At 40.2% G+C, this 17,607-nt stretch overlaps 2 protein-coding genes, 3 long non-coding RNA genes and 1 pseudogene across 18 annotated transcripts in view; 3 read left to right on the forward strand and 3 right to left on the reverse strand.

The window, feature by feature from the left end:
- LOC126618669 (putative pentatricopeptide repeat-containing protein At1g12700, mitochondrial) overlaps positions 1 to 17,607 on the reverse strand; it is an 87,080-nt gene that overhangs the window by 36,655 nt on the left and 32,818 nt on the right. Inside the window, exon 2 of one of the 13 annotated variants that reach the window (XM_050286812.1) lies at positions 8,771 to 9,106. The exons of the other annotated variants lie outside the window; for them this stretch is intronic. Within the exon in view, the coding sequence (XP_050142769.1) occupies positions 8,771 to 9,106 (336 nt within the window). The remainder of the gene's footprint in view (positions 1 to 8,770; positions 9,107 to 17,607) is intronic. 13 annotated transcript variants of the gene reach the window in all.
- The window catches only part of LOC126618684 (uncharacterized), a 42,023-nt gene that overhangs the window by 7,093 nt on the left and 17,323 nt on the right, over positions 1 to 17,607 (forward strand). The window lies entirely within an intron of this gene.
- LOC126618666 (TMV resistance protein N-like) overlaps positions 1 to 17,607 on the forward strand; it is a 39,207-nt gene that overhangs the window by 4,277 nt on the left and 17,323 nt on the right. The window lies entirely within an intron of this gene.
- On the reverse strand, positions 1,937 to 2,367 carry LOC126618685 (uncharacterized). The gene is made up of 2 exons (XR_007621803.1): positions 2,263 to 2,367; positions 1,937 to 2,046 (listed from the first exon to the last, which is right to left on the reverse strand). It is a non-coding gene; the product is annotated as an uncharacterized LOC126618685 (long non-coding RNA).
- Positions 4,691 to 9,894, reverse strand: LOC126618677 (putative pentatricopeptide repeat-containing protein At1g12700, mitochondrial; annotated as a pseudogene).
- LOC126618682 (uncharacterized) lies at positions 10,285 to 11,617 on the forward strand. The gene is made up of 2 exons (XR_007621800.1): positions 10,285 to 10,316; positions 11,543 to 11,617. It is a non-coding gene; the product is annotated as an uncharacterized LOC126618682 (long non-coding RNA).

A 17,607-nucleotide genomic window follows, 5' to 3' on the forward strand; every position in this document is an offset into this window, starting at 1 on the left:
CGGTGAAGCATCAACACGTACACAAAATGGGTGTAGCGGAGATGAGGATGCTTCGTTGGATGTGTGGGCACACGAGAAAGGATAAGATTAGGAATGAGGATATCTGGGGTAAAGTAAGAGTAGCCGAAATTGAAGGAAAGATGAGAAAAAATCAGTTACGGTGGTTTGGACATGTGCAAAGAAGGCCTACTGACGCTCCGATTAGAAGATGCGACTATGGGACAGAGGTTCAGGGCCGAAGGGGTAGAGGAAGACCTAGGAAAACTTTGGAAGAGACTCTAAGAAAAGACTTAGAGTACTTGGATCTAACGAAGGACATGACACAGGACCGAGTACAATGGCGTTCTAAGATTCATATAGCCGATCCCACTCAGTGACTTGGATTTTCCAAGTCTCCAACCGAGAAGTTTTCCTCACTCAGGAAATTAAGGGAACACTACCTCAACCTACATGCTCCACTCACAAAGCTTCAACAAAAGAAAATTCAAAGAACTTAGCGAAGAAGGCTTTGGTGTATTTAACACAATACGTTGAAATGAAGGAAAGCTTATTTATTGATATCCCCGATAAGCTACAAATATGTACATATACATAAGTCAAAATAAACAAACAAGAGGGAGCCTTCACAAAGGTTGCTTAGGAGAAGTCTCAGCAGTCGGTAGAGCCCCAGAAAGAGAAGGCACCGGAGGGGGATCATTCGGAGCCTCAGTACTGGACAGAACCCTAGAAGGAGGAGGCATCAAAGGTTGATCATTTGGAGCTTCATTACGCGGTACAGCCCCAGAAGACGAAGGCAATAAATGCCTTTGGAATAAACCCACAAATCTCTGATGATCAAGTAAAACCTGACCATCAGATTCCTTCATCTGGTCAAGCTTCCTCTTCATGTTTGTAGCATAGTCATGTGCGAGCCGGTGCAACTGTTTATTCTCATGCTTGAGCCCTCTAATCTCCTGTTTGAGACTCATCACTTCAGCCGCCAATGATTCAACTTGGCGAGTTCGAGCAAATAGGCATTGGGCCATATTAGACACAGAACCTGCACACTGAACACTGAGAGCCAGAGAATCCTTAACAGCTAACTCATCAGACCGTTTGGAAAATAGTCTGTTATCTTTGGGAGTGAGAAGGTTCTTGGCCACCACCGCAGCGGTCATATAATTCTTCATCACGGAATCCCCAACGGTAAGAGGACCAGTTGAGGAGACGAAGGATGGGCGCCATATGTTGTCTGGAGAAGGCGGGGCTGCCTCTTCAACAAGGTTCAAGTCAAAACGACGGTCAGAGGGGCCAGACATTTTCAAAGGTGTTGAAGAGAGAAGAGGTCGGACAAATCAAGATCTTAGAAGTGCAAGAATGAAGCTTCTACTGGTGGAGATTCAAGTGTGCTTTGGAACTTAATGCCAGCCCCTATAAAAATCTGCACTCGACGGAGCTTTAAAAATCGAAGAGGCGCCTGCTCAGAAATCGAAGAGGCGTTTGCTTTCTCAAAAGCAAGGCTGCTCAGATGCCACGAGGGTCGATCTCAGAAATCGAAGAGGCGTTTGCTTTCTCAAAAGCTGGGCTGCGCAAAGACCACGAAGGCCGATCTCAGAAATCGAAGAGGCGCTTGCTTTCTCAAAAGCTGGGCTGCTCAGAGACCACGAGAGCCGATCTCAGAAATCGAAGAGGCACCTACTTTTCCAGCCTTGTCAACACCTGTCACACACACACTCAGCTTTGCGGAAATTATGGGCATTCGGTCGAAGACTTCTGGTGAAGTAGAAAGCACATGAGTTTTACTGTTCAATCACCCACTTCCCACACGCAACAGTAGCTCATGGGTACCACAGATAACTTTGCCAAAGTTCTCTGCCAAAGTTGAACACGTGAAGCTTGCAGCTCCCACTACATCGCTCTGACCAAGAAGGGTAAAAGAATAGCAAAGAAACAACACTAACAAAGTTTAGACACATAAATTTTGAAGGTCTAGCTACCATATTATTACCCACAAGGGTAAAGGAACAGTACCACTGCTGGATAATTGGAAAGTCCCTGTGTGTCAACCTCTGTGCTTCATGGCAAGGTAGACTAGCAAACATGCCCAACCTTTAATCACATTCGAGAAAACACTCCCAACAAGATTGCTTGCTCCAAAATCGAAGAGGCACCGTCCTCCGAATCTCGAGAGCCAGACTCCCAACATGACTACTTTCTCAAAAATCGAAGAGGGTAAAGGAACAGTACCATTGCTGGATAATTGGAAAGTCCCTGTGTGTCAACCTCTGTGCTTCGTGGCAAGGTAGACTAGCAAACATGCCCAACCTTTACTCACATTCGAGAAAACACTCCCAACAAGATTGCTTGCTCCAAAATCGAAGAGGCACCGCCCTCCGAATCTCGAGAGCCAGACTCCCAACATGAGTACTTTCTCAAAAATCGAAGAGACACCGCTCTCCGAATCTCGAGAGCCAGACCCCCAGCATGATTGCTTTCTCAAAAATCGAAGAGGCATCGTTCTCCGAATCTCGAGAGCCAGATCCCCGATAGGATTGCTTCTTCGAAAACCGAAGAGGCAACACTTTCCCAACTTCAAGAGCCGGATCTCCTTGGATAAAGCTGTCTGTAATCTTCACACGCAACATCAGCTTTCCAGATACCACAAACCACTTTTTCAAAGTGCTCTGACAACGTTAAAACATGTGAAGCTGACAGCTCCCACTACCGTGCTATGACCAAGTATGGTAAAGGAATAGCATTACTACTTGTTGTTAAGGAGACTCATATATATGTCGACCTCCATCCCCAACGGACAGGCAGACCTGCAAAAATGCTCAACCCTTCCTCATATCTGAGAGGGCACTCCCAACGAAGCCTTTCGAAATATTCAGCTTTCTTTCCCCTCGATAATCCCTCTGCAAACAAGCTATACTAGAGCAAGAATATCTTATATCATCAGGGTTAAAAGCAAGAGTATCCCATATCATGCTTTTTCCCTGTCTTTTCCTTGGACCTTGTTCTAACCTGCAAGACAAGGAGAAATAGAGCAATCAGTCAGTACTTGGAATCAAGCTTCCAGCCAGGAACTAACTGTCTGGAACCCCTTACCTGATTACTTACCTGACATTGCTCTCGAGTACTCATCTTCAACATCTTATGCTTCCAGGGAAGATACCGCATCTGCCTGAGGAACAGATAGGGCAAGGGAGAAGGATACAAGGAAGCATGTGGAGACAAGCGTAACAGCACACGTGCCGATACATCCATTACTCTGTCAAAGCAAAAGTATCCCATATCAGCAGGGTCGAACGTACTCTAGATTTGATGGACTTGTTTTGACCCTCAAATTCTTCAGTCGGCCTTATACTCTGAAGGAAACCAGAAAACCCTCCAGCTCAGTTCAAGAATAAGCCTGTGGAAAGTTACTTCTTCAAAAGCAAAAGTATCCCATATCATCTCTTCTCATTTTCTTCTCTTTATCCTTCATGCTACCTGCAAGATAGGGAGACTGTGAACAATCAGCCGGAGCTATGATTGCTTACCTTGTCTGTCACCTCTTTCAGCAGATCCCCTAGCTCGGCGACTTGGGGGACTCCTACTACATGGTTTGTATCGCGCTTGACCAAGCCTGAAACTACAAGTAAGCTTCAAGTGAAATTGATACATTACCTTGTGCATCTCCACCAGTTAAAGATACCACCCCGGGATGGAGGAAGAGTACTTCCAAAGAAGATGCCCCATCTACCTATGAGACAGATAAGGCACGTCAAGACGATACCACACTCCGATACTTAGAAGTTTCGTGATTACGCGATCATTCTCCCACAATATTTCCTAATGTCTTTTGTACTAAATCATTCACTTGTACTCACTAAAGGAGAGTTTGAACCTATGTACTTGTGTAAACCCTTCACAATTAATGAGAACTCCTCTATTCCGTGGACGTAGCCAATCTGGGTGAACCACGTACATCTTGTGTTCGCTTTCCTATCTCTATCCATTTATATACTTATCCATACTAATGACCGGAGCAATCTAGCGAAGATCACAAAAAGCGACCGTTTTCACTACCTAAGATCTATCGTGTAAGAGAACGGAGAATTAGATGGAGATCTCAACCATAGAATACAAGCTGGATGGATGAAGTGTAAGAGTGCATCCGGCGTGTTGTGTGACCGTCATAGGTCACTGAAGCTCAAGGGAAAATTTTATAGGACGACAATAAGGCCAGCGATGTTGTATGGCACAGAATGTTGGGCGGTGAAGCATCAACACGTACAAAAAATGGGTGTGGCGGAGATGAGGATGCTTCGTGGGATGTGTGGGCACACGAAAAAGGATAAGATTGGGAATGAGCATATCCGAGGTAAAGTAGGAGTAGCCGAAATTGAAGGAAATATGAGAGAAAATCGGTTTCGGTGATTTGGACATGTGCAAAGAAGGCCTACTGACGCTCCGGTTCGAAGATGTCACTACTGGACAGAGGTTCAGGGCCGAAGGGGTAGAGGAAGACCTAGGAAAACTTTGGAAGAGACTCTAAGAAAAGACTTAGAGTACTTGGATCTAACGGAGGACATGACACAAAACCGAGCGCAATGGCGTTCTAGGATTCATATAGCCGACCCCACTTAGTGGGAAAAGGCTTTGTTGTTGTTGTTGTTGTTGTTGTAAGCATGCAAATCAAGAAGCTCTTGGCTTTTTCAAACCTCCCCGATTGGCACAATGCATAAAGTAGAGTGTTATAGGTGACAACATCTGGCCTGACTCCTTGATCCACCATTTCTTCAAACAGAGAGAGCACTTCTTCCCAGCGACTCATGTTGCATAACCCATGAATCAAAGTGGTATAAGTGATAATACCCGGTACAACACTTTTGTAGATCATATCTCTAAATAGGGTTAAGGCCTCATCTATTTGTCTTTCCTTACACAGGCTATCTATGATGGGATTGTAGCAGTCTTGTTTGGGCTTGAACCTTCCATCTTCCAACATATTCGTAAGTATCTCGAGTGCCTTAGAAGTTTTCCCAGCCTTGCATAGTCCATTGATCATGGTGGCATAAGTGATTTCATCGCATTTGTATCCCTTCTCTTCTATCAACTTGAACAGCTCTATCGCCTCGGCCCAGAAACCGTACTTGCAAAGCCCGTGAAGTAAAGTGTTTATAGAATGAGCATCGGGTTGAAGACCATATTTAAGGGTAATTGCTAAAACAGAGAAACCCAAATCCACCCGGTTTAGATGGCACAAGCAATTCAGAAAAATATTCATTGTACAGACATTAGGTCGGAATTGAGCGCAACCCATCAACTGTTTACACATAGAAACGACAGCAGAATATTACTTCATCTTGGAGAGTGCCCCAAACAAACAATTGAAAGTCCAAATAGAGGGCAAGGGTTTGGTTTGAATCATGGAATCGAAGTAACCCAATGCTTCATCTTTCCTAATTTTTCCAGATTTGCATCGAGTTTGAATCAAATTGTCCGATTCCAAATGGGTTTGTTTAATTCCACCCGTGCAAGCAGGATTACCATTAACAGCGTCGGAATGAAATCCACTACTTGTATACTGCAGAATGGTAAAAATGAAAGAAGGAAGATTACTTGGAGATGGAGGTCTTGTGGATATCCTCTTCATCTTCATTTTTGCGACTGGCCGACTCCTGAAAAATTCAGTTCACGTAAATTTTGTAGATGAATCTTGACTTTAATTTCATTCCTCTTTTCAAACCCTAATCCCCTTTTCTGCTCCCAGAGGCCCAACGACACGTTTGCTTGTTGGTTGACAAAGATGAAGGTAATTGAATATGTTAGGGATTCGGGGGTACGATGATTAGGAAATCCTACTCGGAACATTTTGTGCTTGAATTACTCAGAACATTTTGTGTTTGAATCACTTTGCACAAATCATCTTTGCGACATATGAATTAAAATTAAGAAAACTAAGCTCGTTTAGTTAATCTATTGTAACAAATACATAAACGATTCGTAATGTTTTTGCTAATTACGTTAATTTGTTTATACACAATTCGATGACTAAACGACTTTAATTTAATTGATTTTTTGCAAAGGCGATCTATACGGTGATTCAAAATATGAACGGTTTATTATAAACACGAAGTTTTTAAATCAATAACAAACCGTTTTGAGTAGGAATGTCTGCTCATCCTTTAAGTAACAAAGTATTGTTCGGAAAACATTGAAGTGACTGTTGCGGCATGTACTAGTGAATGAATAAGCATACACAAAGGCCAATGAAGTTATGAAGCTCTAGATACCAACGGTCGAAGAGAGAGTAGGATTCTTTGCCCTTCCATCACCTTCTATTTAAACAGTTGTGATTACACCACGTTTACATCATATTTTGAAAATTTTATATAGAAGATAAGACAAAAAGAAAAGTGTGAGAGGGGAAGATGGTAATATGAGGGGAGAGAATCATACTTCGTCGAAGATAGCCATGTTGGCTATTCTTAGACTAATACAAGGCTATTCTTAGATGAATAATATTTGGCTGCTTAGAAAATGAGTAGAAGTTTTTACTCAAAAAATAAGTAGGAGTTCTTACTCAAAATTGTTTGCTTCGAATTTTTACAACTTCGTGTTTATAATCAGAACCTTTCATAGTATAAATCATTCTATAAAGATCACATCTGCAGAAAATCAATTAAAACTAAGGTCTTTTAGTCATCGAACAAATGAACGAAATTGGTAAAAGTATTACGAACCGTCTATATATTTCCTAAAATAGATTGACTAAATGACCTTAGTTTTAATTCATTTTTTGCAGAGATGATCTTTACAGTGGGATTTATAATATGAACAGCTCTGATCATAAGTACAAAGTTCTTTGATTCAAATACCAAAAAAATTGATAAGTACAAAGTTCTTTGATTCAAATACTAAAAAATTGAGTACGAGCTTCTACTTATTTTTGAGTAACCAAGTATTGTTCTACTTAGACCAACTTTGGGTTAAAACCTAAACTTTTAGCCCAACATATTTGGTTCTAACATAAAAACACTTTTTCTCCTCTAATGATTTTAGCTTTCTTTTTCTAAACGGTCTCTTGCCTCTTTCTTTGCTGCTTGCTTTTCAAAGCACATCAGACCATTTTTGGGAGTAGTTCTTGTGTAAATCACCATTGCTTTGTCACCCTATGCAAGGAATAAATAAAGATCAACTAGTTGCAAAATAAGATTGTCTACATAAAAAAGAATGGTGTGATGTACAATACATCTTGAATAGTCCCTGACAAATAGCCTATGACGAGGTGTTCAGGAGATTAGCTCTCCATGGACATGTTTACTCATAGACGGCGGCATATATGAAAGATGAGCCTCTGTTAAGCATAGAGAGAATATAAGAGAAATGTATCTTCGGTTGTAATTGTTTTCATTATCTTGAGCTTGATTTTGGGGATATGTAGAAGTAGTAACCGAGAAAAAACATACAAAATGAAAAGTCATAATAAAAAACCAAAACTCTTTTCTGTTTGATTTTGTTTTCATTCTTTTTTTATTTATTCCTCACTCTCGTCCCCCTTCTTTGTTCTACCTTTCCATCGTATACTTTCCTCACACCCCAAGCACAAAAAACTAAAAATTAATAACGAAATGACCTAAACTGAAGTCAGTGTGCGGCCAACATATATCTGCTGATGCCTTCTTTCCAGAGGTATTTAGTTTTGCACAAGCTAGGGAAAACGCACGCTCAAATATCACACACTAAGTAGCAACCTGATCAGCACCAAATCTCCGAGACTTCCACCATTTAAAATACCTCATGGAATCAACAAATAAAAATAGGCAGTGCCTGTTCATTAGGCAATCAATATAGCAAAAGATGAGAATGAGAGTCAACTTCCACCAAAAGATGAAGTTATCCTATGACTGCAACCATGCAGAAGACTCGTGATTCTGCAGATAAAATCTCACCTCGGCCAAGATTAGCAGTCATGCTATCTCTAATCAATCCTCTCGCTGCAATATTCCTTGAACGACCAATTTCTAGAGGAGAGGGACCAACATTTAATTTGGAAGCACCATGAAAAGGAGGATCTTGACGTAACATCACACAAGTAGCGTGTAACAAAAGGGAGAAACATATAACCACCCACTCATCCTTAGAAGTTCAATTACATATGACCACTCTTCATCAATATAAATTTCAACCTATTCTGCACATGAAGCATGTAGATTAGGACGAAGAACCTCCTAACATTCCTTCCGTTTCTAGACCAGGCGTCAATCCTTTTTGGACCATTTCCTTACCAAGCTACGAAGCTCCATCTATTCTCGCTTTAAATTCTTTGCGAACCTCATCTGTCATCCTTCCATTGCAGAGAGCACCTGAGAGTATCTTCGAAGTTATGAAATTAGGTAAGATTCCACGGCAAACCATTTCATCAAACAACCTTGTGGCTTCTCTCCATTGGCTGGTCCGGCACAATGCATTAATTAAGGAGTTGTAAGTCACACAATTAGGCTTTTCACCTCTGCGGACCATTTCTTCCACAAGATTCAGTGCCTCTTCTGTCTTCCCTTCCTTGCATAAAGCATCCAGAACAGCATTGTATGTAACAATATCAGGCAAGACTCCATAATCAATCATGTTTTTAAATAACCTCACACCTTCGTCCCAGTTACTAGACTTGGATGAAGCAGAAATCAAGGAATTAAAAGTGACAACATCAGGCTTTATACCTTTCTCTGTCATTGTTCCAAACAGAGTAAGTGCTTCTTGAATTCTTTCTTCCTTGCAAAGAGTGTTCATAAGAACATTATAGGTGTATACGTCGGGTGAAATTCCACTGTTAAGCATGCAAATCAAGAAGCTCTTGGCTTTTTCATACCTCCCCGATTGGCACAGTCCATAAATTAGAGTGTTGTAGGTGACAACATTAGGCTTGACTCCTTGATCTACCATTCCTTCAAAAAGAGAGAGCACTTCTTCCCAGCGACTCATGTTGCATAACCCATGAATCAATGTGGTATAATTGAAAACATTCGGTACAACACTTTTGCTGATCATATCTCGAAATATGGTTAAGGCCTCGTCTATTCGTCTTTCTTTACAGAGGTTATCAATGATTGGATTATAGCATTCTTGGTTGGGCTTGAACCTTCCACCTTCCCGCATCTTCATAAGTATCTCGAGCGCCTTAGAAGTTTTCCCAGCTTTGCATAGTCCATTGATCATGGTAGCATAGGTGATTTCATCGCATTCATATCCTTTCATTTCTATTTCTTGGAAGAACTCCATTGCCTCAGCCAGGGAACTGTACTTGCAAAGCCCGTGAAGTAAACTACTTACAGAATGAGCATTGGGTTGGATACCATGTTTAAGGGTAATTGCTAAAACAGAGAAACCCAAATCCACCCGGTTTAGACGGCACAAGCAATTCAGAAAAATATTCATTGTACTTACATCAGGTTGGAATTGAGCGCAACCCATCAACTGTTTACACATAGAAACCACAGCAGAATATTGCTTCATCTTGGAGAGTGCCCCAAACAAACAATTGAAAGTCCAAATGGAGGGCAAGGGTTTGGTTTGAATCATGGAATTAAAGTAACCCAAAGCTTCATCTTTCCTAATTTTTCCAGATTTGCATCGAGTTTGAATCGTACTCTCCGGCACCAAATGGGTTTGTTTAATTCTATCCGTACAAGTAGGATTAGCATGAACAGCATTGGAATGAAATCCACTACTTGTATTCTGCAGACTGGTAAAAATGAAAGAAGGAAGATTACCTGGAGATGGAGGTCTTGTGGTTATCCTCTTCATCTTCATTTGAAAGCTCTCTCCTGTTTTTCTTGGGGTTCGAGGACGATTTTGCTATAAAGGCAAGGATTTGGCTCCATTCGAGAGCTCTCTCCTGTTTTTCTTCGGTTAGTTTTCAGTTCTTAGAATTCTTTGTGATTTTTCTGCATAGCTAAGGTTAGGAGAGAAACCTACACTATAACTGTGTACTTTTATTATTTTGATTTTATTTCGGATTTTCACCGTCAATTTTACACTGTGGATGTGCAGTTGAATTTTTTATTTAATCTAATTTCAGATTGATGAATATTAATTATGATTCATAGGATCAAACTTTTTGTTTTTATAGTTTTGTTTCAACATTCATATTTTTAGTGAAATGTATAAATTGGTTGATTAGTATGATTTTGACGGTATAGTTTTTTTTTAATATTTTGTCATCGTAGGTATAAACTATTCTTAAGATTTTGAGTAAATTGTAGCAATGATTTCTTAACTTTAACTCAATTGGAACAATGATCCCTCAACTAAAAGGAGATTTACTCTTATTTCTATAAGAAATCTAAAGGGTTTTTGTTGACCCTAAAAACTATCAAGCCTACGTTGCGCGCAGGCCGAGTAATCTATGAGCTAACTACATCCTTCGGTTGTGTGCGGGGCGTGCCAACTCGTCGGCCGAGCTCGGCCGAGGAGTAAAATTTGTTGATGTTGCGTTGAGCGCGCTGCTGACTTCTGCGTCTTGCGATTGCGGCCGGGGAATGAACAATTCTCGGCCTCTTGGGTTCTAGAGCCTGAAGACAAGGCTGCTAATTTGCAAAGTTCAATATCAAATTCAGCTTTCAGTGTTCCGAATACAGTAACTTGGTAACACCTCACTTCGCCGAGAAGGCTGATGAGATGACCTCCGCCAATAAGGATTCGAAAATCCTTCTCGACCGATACTTGGATAGGTAACCAGTCGTCCTCGCTGTAGTGTTGTTGATGCCAACGGAAGATGCTGCGAGATCGGTTGATTCTACGGTGACAGAGTTATCTATGCCGACTTAAGATATCACCGGTTGCCTTCACAGTGCTGTTGATGCCAACGGAATATGTGTCGGCAAAGAGAGAAAATAAAAATCTCAAGGTTGTTGAGAGAGTTTGCGCAAGGTAGTTTTGTGTGTGTGTTGGAGAGGGCTCTTCCGTTGCTGAATGTCTTGTATTTATAGTAGCAGAACACTAGGATTGTCGTCGTGAGTTACGAAAATAATGGGAATATTCTGCATGATCCCGTAACCTTAGAAACCAACCGAGACTAAACTTCTCGAATTATCCCAAATGGATCCCGTGGCCTTGATGATTCCCTTATTTCCATGTTTATCCAAAGTAACCTTTCGTCCAAATGGTTGGCCCTCCAAGATCAAAGCCTCATTTTGAGTTTTCAAACTCTGTCAAAAGTCTAGCCTATCTAGACTTCGTGCCTTATCATAACTCTCCCAACATCAGTAGCATTTATCCCACGCATGCATGCCTTATCATCTGGTACCTTAAAGACCATCTTCCATGGCATCCAAGACTTGCACGGCACCAATCAATCACCCATTTAATTTGCACGCAAACCGTTGCTTAACCAGATATTGCACCCCATTAATCTTATAAAAACAATTCTTTACTAAAAGATAATTATTATAATAAAACCATAATAATATCTTTTAATAACAAAATTATCTTCATCTTTCCATCCGACGGTGTAAAGTTATGCTCACTCAACGGCCTTGATTGCACGAACCGACGATGTAAATTCGGGTCCAAACAGCTTTATATAGTTCGAAATCCAAAATGGAGATTTAATCACCAAAAGCTTTTATATTGAGAAAACTTAATTGTCATATCTTCTGATTGAGAGAGCAAGTAGTTTGTATATCAGATGAGTTATAAAAAATGAATCGAAATAGTGAAATTGCATAATTGTATATAGGTGGAACTCCAATGCTTTAATATTTCGTTGAATTTTTCTTCTAGAAGTTACATCACATTATGCACAATGTGGTTATTTGGATATTCTTTTTTCAAATGCTTTCTTTGTTGGTTTGTCTTCCTCTTCTTGCCACTTGTGGGTACTTGTTCTAATGTTATTTGGAGCATATGGTATCTAAGAAACAAGGTTCATTTTGAGGATGCTAAGCTATGTATGGCTCACGCCAAGTCTATGATTCTTATGTGTACTAAAGAATCCATTCCTTTGGTTTTTTATTTCTTCGGTCCCTTCAGCGTCAAGTGCTTCTAATTTTCTAGATTTTAGGTGTTTCTCTCCTTCGGTTTTTTAGATGTACAAGAGTAGAAACCTTCCGTACAGAAGCTTCACATCCTCCCTCAACAATTTGTGTGTCTTTTTGTCAAAATTATTCATGTCTTCCTATGTTATGGTTTAAAAAAGGATTTCGATATTGTCCCCAGTCAATCTAAGGGTTCTATTTGATCTCTAAGAATTGTGGGAAAGAACAGGCAAATGCATCTAGACGGGTGGTTTGGTGGTTAAGAGACTTGGAGGGCCAATAGAGGCAGTCTATTCTTGCCATATTTTCTTTTTTAGGTTAGTATATGTAGCTTTAAAGAAATGACGTTATTTCATCACAATCTCATTGCTGGATTTTATTCGGCGTTGGTTTCGATATGATAGTATCATATTTATACTCAAATGCTAATAGATTCTAAGTGGTTTTTAATCTTTGATGATCTGGCATCCGGTTTTACGCCGAGTTTTATCTTTCTTATGTTGTTTTTTTTTTAAATTAATTTTTTTGGAATTTTCAAAATTTTTGGTCGTTTGAGGCAAAAGTTGGTTGGTTGCTTGACACGATGAGCTATATAATTATACACCCAATTGACTTTGATCTTTATGTTTTTAATAATTGAGAAAGAGTAGTGTTAAGAATTGAGAAATCTGTGTTAAACATGTTTACATGACAAATTCATCTTAGAGATTTGTTTGGTTTTGAAATTCCATCAAAATGTATGGTTTTTGTGGGATTGATTTTGTGAGGGAGATAAGGCACGACTTTCTAATTTGGTTTTGTCTCCCTCCTTTTTCAAATTCCTTCAAAATCTTGCAATTTGCCTTTCTAAATTAGCTTAAGAGTTTTCATAAAATTGAATATTTTGTTAATTTGATAATTGAGATTGGTTCTGAAATTCCAATTTGTTTAAGCAATGACAAATTAGGATTGGTTTTTAAATTCCCCATTCAAAAATACATAGCAATTTCAGCTACAATTTGTTAAGCAAATACATGGCTAATAATTAACGTCTGTTTACTCTCAGAAAAACCTTTCCCAAATCCTCAAATACATAGCTAATTCAATTAAACGCACATTTGATTGCTGCAATCAATGTCAGATATTCCTTGGGAGTAAGCATTGTTAAATTTTAATTGCAAATGGCAGCTGAAATTATCTTATTTATTACCACTATTGATTTGGATATGTAATACACAATGTTTAGATCATTTGATCGGTACTTAGTTAAGTTTAATAGTGGCAGTTTGATTATGATTAAATTGATCCAGTCTCGAATAGTGTGGCATGTGAGATGATAATAGACTAACAGAGGAAAAGGAGTTGATGCATTTGTGTTTGATTTACAAATTTTGGCAAATCCTTGCCATTGTTTTGGTTTCCTGGTGATTTATATCTATCTTCATAACCAAATAGCGATAACTTCGAGTTTCTAGAAGTTTTAATGTGTTTTGCGTTCTGCATTTTTGTAGCGTCCGTACAAGTCGTCACTAAGATCTTTTGGTTTCTAGCTACTTTTGTTTTTCAGCATTGAATTGTAGGATTAGAGTTTTTGATTGAGTTCTTATTTAATTTCATATTGGAATGGGTACAATTTGAGCACTCCTAAAACTAAAAGTTCTCTGAAGATTGCGAGAATGGTTGTGTCAGATATGGTTTATTGTCCATGCAAGGATGGCGTACCACAATGGAGGATGCTGTGAGTGCATTAAACTTTTCTCTTCCTATTTGAAGTTGTTTTCAGAACATAAGTTCTGTTATGTCCATTTTCAGAAGTTTCTATATTTAGCATGCTATAGTTTAGGATTCCACTAAATATGATTTTACTTGACATGTTCAAATTCTCTTAATCATGTTCTTAAATTTTACTATATGTATCGTGTTCTTTGCATTTCATTATCTGAACTCTGTTATTTGAATTTGGTTACCTGAATCATGCCTAATATTTGATGTGGCCACTGGCTTTGTATGGTTGGTTGGTGTGCTTTGAGAGTGTTTTTAGTCAATGGGAGACGGAGGATAAAGGTGTGGGGCAGCGAAGTCAAGTGAGATTTGGAATTTAGGATGGTAGAATTTTTGCTAATTTATGGGATTAGAAGTCTTCCTTTATTTTTGTCTTGGTGTGATCAATTGCAACAAAGAATTTTCATTAAATTGAGGCAGTGAACCTACTAATTTTCAACTGTTGTTTATCTACAATCTTCTCCATTCTCTTGGACCAAACATGAAATCCCAAGCACCGTATCACCACAAAGCAAGCAAGCTGAAAAGCAAACCAACAAACCTTTTTTCAGAGGCACTTAACAGAACCTTTCTATGGGTTAATTGTTGTTTCAATTATACCGGATTGAAAACGAGTATGGAACCATTGGTCAAGCATATGGGGCTGTTGCTTCTTTTTCTCAGGAAATAGAGCATATTTTGCAACCATATGTTTTGTAATCAGCTCGGTTGAATGTATATAAAAGTTAAGCTGCTTATCTTACCGACACTGTTCACTAATCTATCCCTTTTGTTTATTCATGATTATATTGAATTTTTTTTTTCAGGTTAAATGTGTCTTATTTATATAGTTAAGGCTAATGCATTCAAGTCTCGCAGCAACGTGCATACATATTACTAGTTACTTTAGTCTAAAGAAGGGGGAGAAATTGCCCTGTATGAATGCGCAGTGTTTGTGTCCGAATTTTTTATTGCGAGTCTCAAGGCCTACATCTAAGGTCCTACAAAAGCATCTTTCAGAACTTACTTTGTTCTCTTCTTGCAGCACATCAGTAAGCAAGAGCCCGACCATACATCAAAAGTCTTGAGAAGTTTTGCTGAGTACCGAGGACCACCTATTCGGAAAAATCTTCGTCCGAACAGGAAGTCTTGCTTTCCTTAACATCATATTCCACGGTGCTTTTTCTAAACAATTATTGCTTTGTATTCGACACATTTACCTTTGGAGCAAGCAGAACTTTCTTTTAAAAATAAAAGAAAGCCGAATAGTGGAGAAGTTGGAGCGGACAATTGTTGCAAGTTGTTTGAAAAAAAAAAGGAAAAGAAAAGAGCACTTGCCTTTGTGGCTTTGAAAAGTGTGTGTGTTTTGTGACTCGCTCTTGGAGCACCTGCCCGGTGCCTTCTCATTGAGTATTGGAGCTTTAAAAACACAGGTGTCTGTTTTGTCGACGTAATTGATGGTGTTTTTGTTTTTTAACCGAAGATAGAATAGATTAAAGACGAATAGGAATGTTTACATCGTGGGCTAAAATATTAAACAAAAATTTCGGCCCAATACAATCCCAAACATAATCACCACCTTGCTGCAAGGCAAACTTCGCCACCGAGTGAGCCGCATGGTTGCTCTCCCTAGGTACAAACGAAAACGTCACTGACATTAACCTCTGTACTAGAATCTCGATGTCACCAAGGATGCATTCAATGCTGTAGTCTTGTGGAGAGACCTTACTTAGCATCTTAATGATAACTAAAGCATCAGATTCAATTATCACCATATCAAAACCATTATCAATACAAGCCATCAGAGCACTCCGAATAGCACATGCCCCAGCAGCCGCCGCGCTATGACAAATACCAGTTCCTGATCCTCCAGCAAATTGAAGCAGACCCTCAAAATCGCGGCCCACCCATCCTACTCCAGTTCGCAAAGAAGATCTGCACCAGGCCGCATCGATATTCACCTTGAGGGTTCCAAATTTTGGTTTCATCCAGTGAAGTTGCGGACGTTTCTCCGTCTTGAGGGGTTTGGAGTTCAGATGACTTTCGCCCTCGAGGCTCAGGGACAAAGCCTCACAGTACTCATAAATGTTCTTTCTCCATAGCTTCATGACTTCCAAATGTTGTCTTTGTACACCATTAAATACCACGTCATTTCTGTTCTTCCAGAGTCTCCATAGACCAAACGCAACCTCCTGGAGAATCTCCTCTTTCTTTTGCATATTCTTGATTCTGGTACATATTTTATCCCAACTTTCCAGGAAGTCGGCACCGGCCAACTCATGAGAATTTATGTGTAGAGGATAACCAAACCAGAATCGATGGCTGAATTCGCACTGGAAGAATAAATGATTTTCCGATTCATCAAAGGTGTTACATACCCCACATATATTTTCGACTCGTATTTGACGCCGTTGCAGGTTGTGTCGCACCGCCAGAGCCTTATTGCAGCACTTCCATATGAAAAAATTGATTTTGTTGGGAACCTGCAACGTCCAAATCATTTTCCATACCCAATTGTTCTTTCGGTGCTCACTAGGCGCACCTCGTCCTTTCCTACACAGGGCGCCATTCTCCATCAAGCTCATTGCCACTCCATATCCAGTTTTAACAGAGTAATCGCCATTCACCGTATAATGCCAAACTAATCTGTCAAGACAGCCAGATTTGCTTAGGGGTATACTTAAAATCTCCCTAGCTTCATCCCGATTGAAACCCGCCGAGATGACCTCTTCCTTCCAAGACTTTGAGATCGGGTCAATCAAATCTCGTACCTTAATTTCTTCTAGACTAACCATCGGGTTAGCCAAGAAGGTGGTAGGTGTCGGTAACCACGGATCCTTTCGGATATTTATGCTTTCCCCGTCTCCTACCCGCCACCTAACACCGTGTTGAAGAACCATGCGGCCTTCAAAGATGCCTTTTCATCCCCACGAAGTGTTCCTTCCTCTTCCAGCTTCCTTGAAACATTTCCCTGGAAGTATTTATCTCTTAAGACAGTTGCAAGTAGGGAAGTGGGGTTTTGGATCAAACGCCAGCCAATCTTAGCTAGGAAGGCCAGGTTAAAGCACTAGATATCCTTAAACCCCAAACCACCGGCCAATTTTTGTTTCATTAGCCGATCCCATGAAATCCAATGACATCCCCTTTTCTGAGCATTGCCTCTCCACCAGTAGCTCCGGACTGTTTTCTCCACATCCCTACATACCCCAATGGGGAGTTTGAAGCAACTCATGGCAAAGTTTGGCAGAGCCATAGCAACTGCCTTTACCAGGACTTCCTTTCCAGCTTGGGATAGGAATTGCTCCAACCATCCTGCTAACCTGGCTTCAATCTTATCCCGAATCTCCTCAAAGACAGCTTTCTTGGAGAGTCCAAAATCCGCCTGCAGCCCAAGGTACTTCCCGAAACCATCCTTAGATGGTATCCCCAGCGTGTTCCCAATCCTCTTCTTGGTCATTTTAGAAGTCGAAGTTCCAAAGAAAATCAAACTTTTGGATAAATTAATTTCCTGCCCATATCCGCTAGCATACGTATTCAGGATATCTGCCACACCTTGGGCCTCCTCAACCGTAGCATTCCCAAAGAGGACCGAGTCGTCTACGAAAAAGAGATGGGTAAGAGGAATCTCGTTAGGTGTGAACTTGTAGCCGTGTAGAATTCCACGCTCCATCCCTTTCCTGATCAAACTGGAGAAACCCTCAGTGCAAATTAAGAAAAGGAAATGAGATAAGGGATCCCCTTGTCTCAAGCCTCTATGCGGTTGGATGTAACCCGTCGGTGAGCCGTTGATGAGGATACTAAAGGATACAGTAGAAATACATTCTTTTACCCTGTTGCAAAACATCGGCGCAAACCCCAATTTAGA

This window comes from Malus sylvestris, chromosome 4 (assembly GCF_916048215.2).
Source record: "Malus sylvestris chromosome 4, drMalSylv7.2, whole genome shotgun sequence".
Taxonomy (NCBI): Eukaryota; Viridiplantae; Streptophyta; class Magnoliopsida; order Rosales; family Rosaceae; genus Malus; species Malus sylvestris.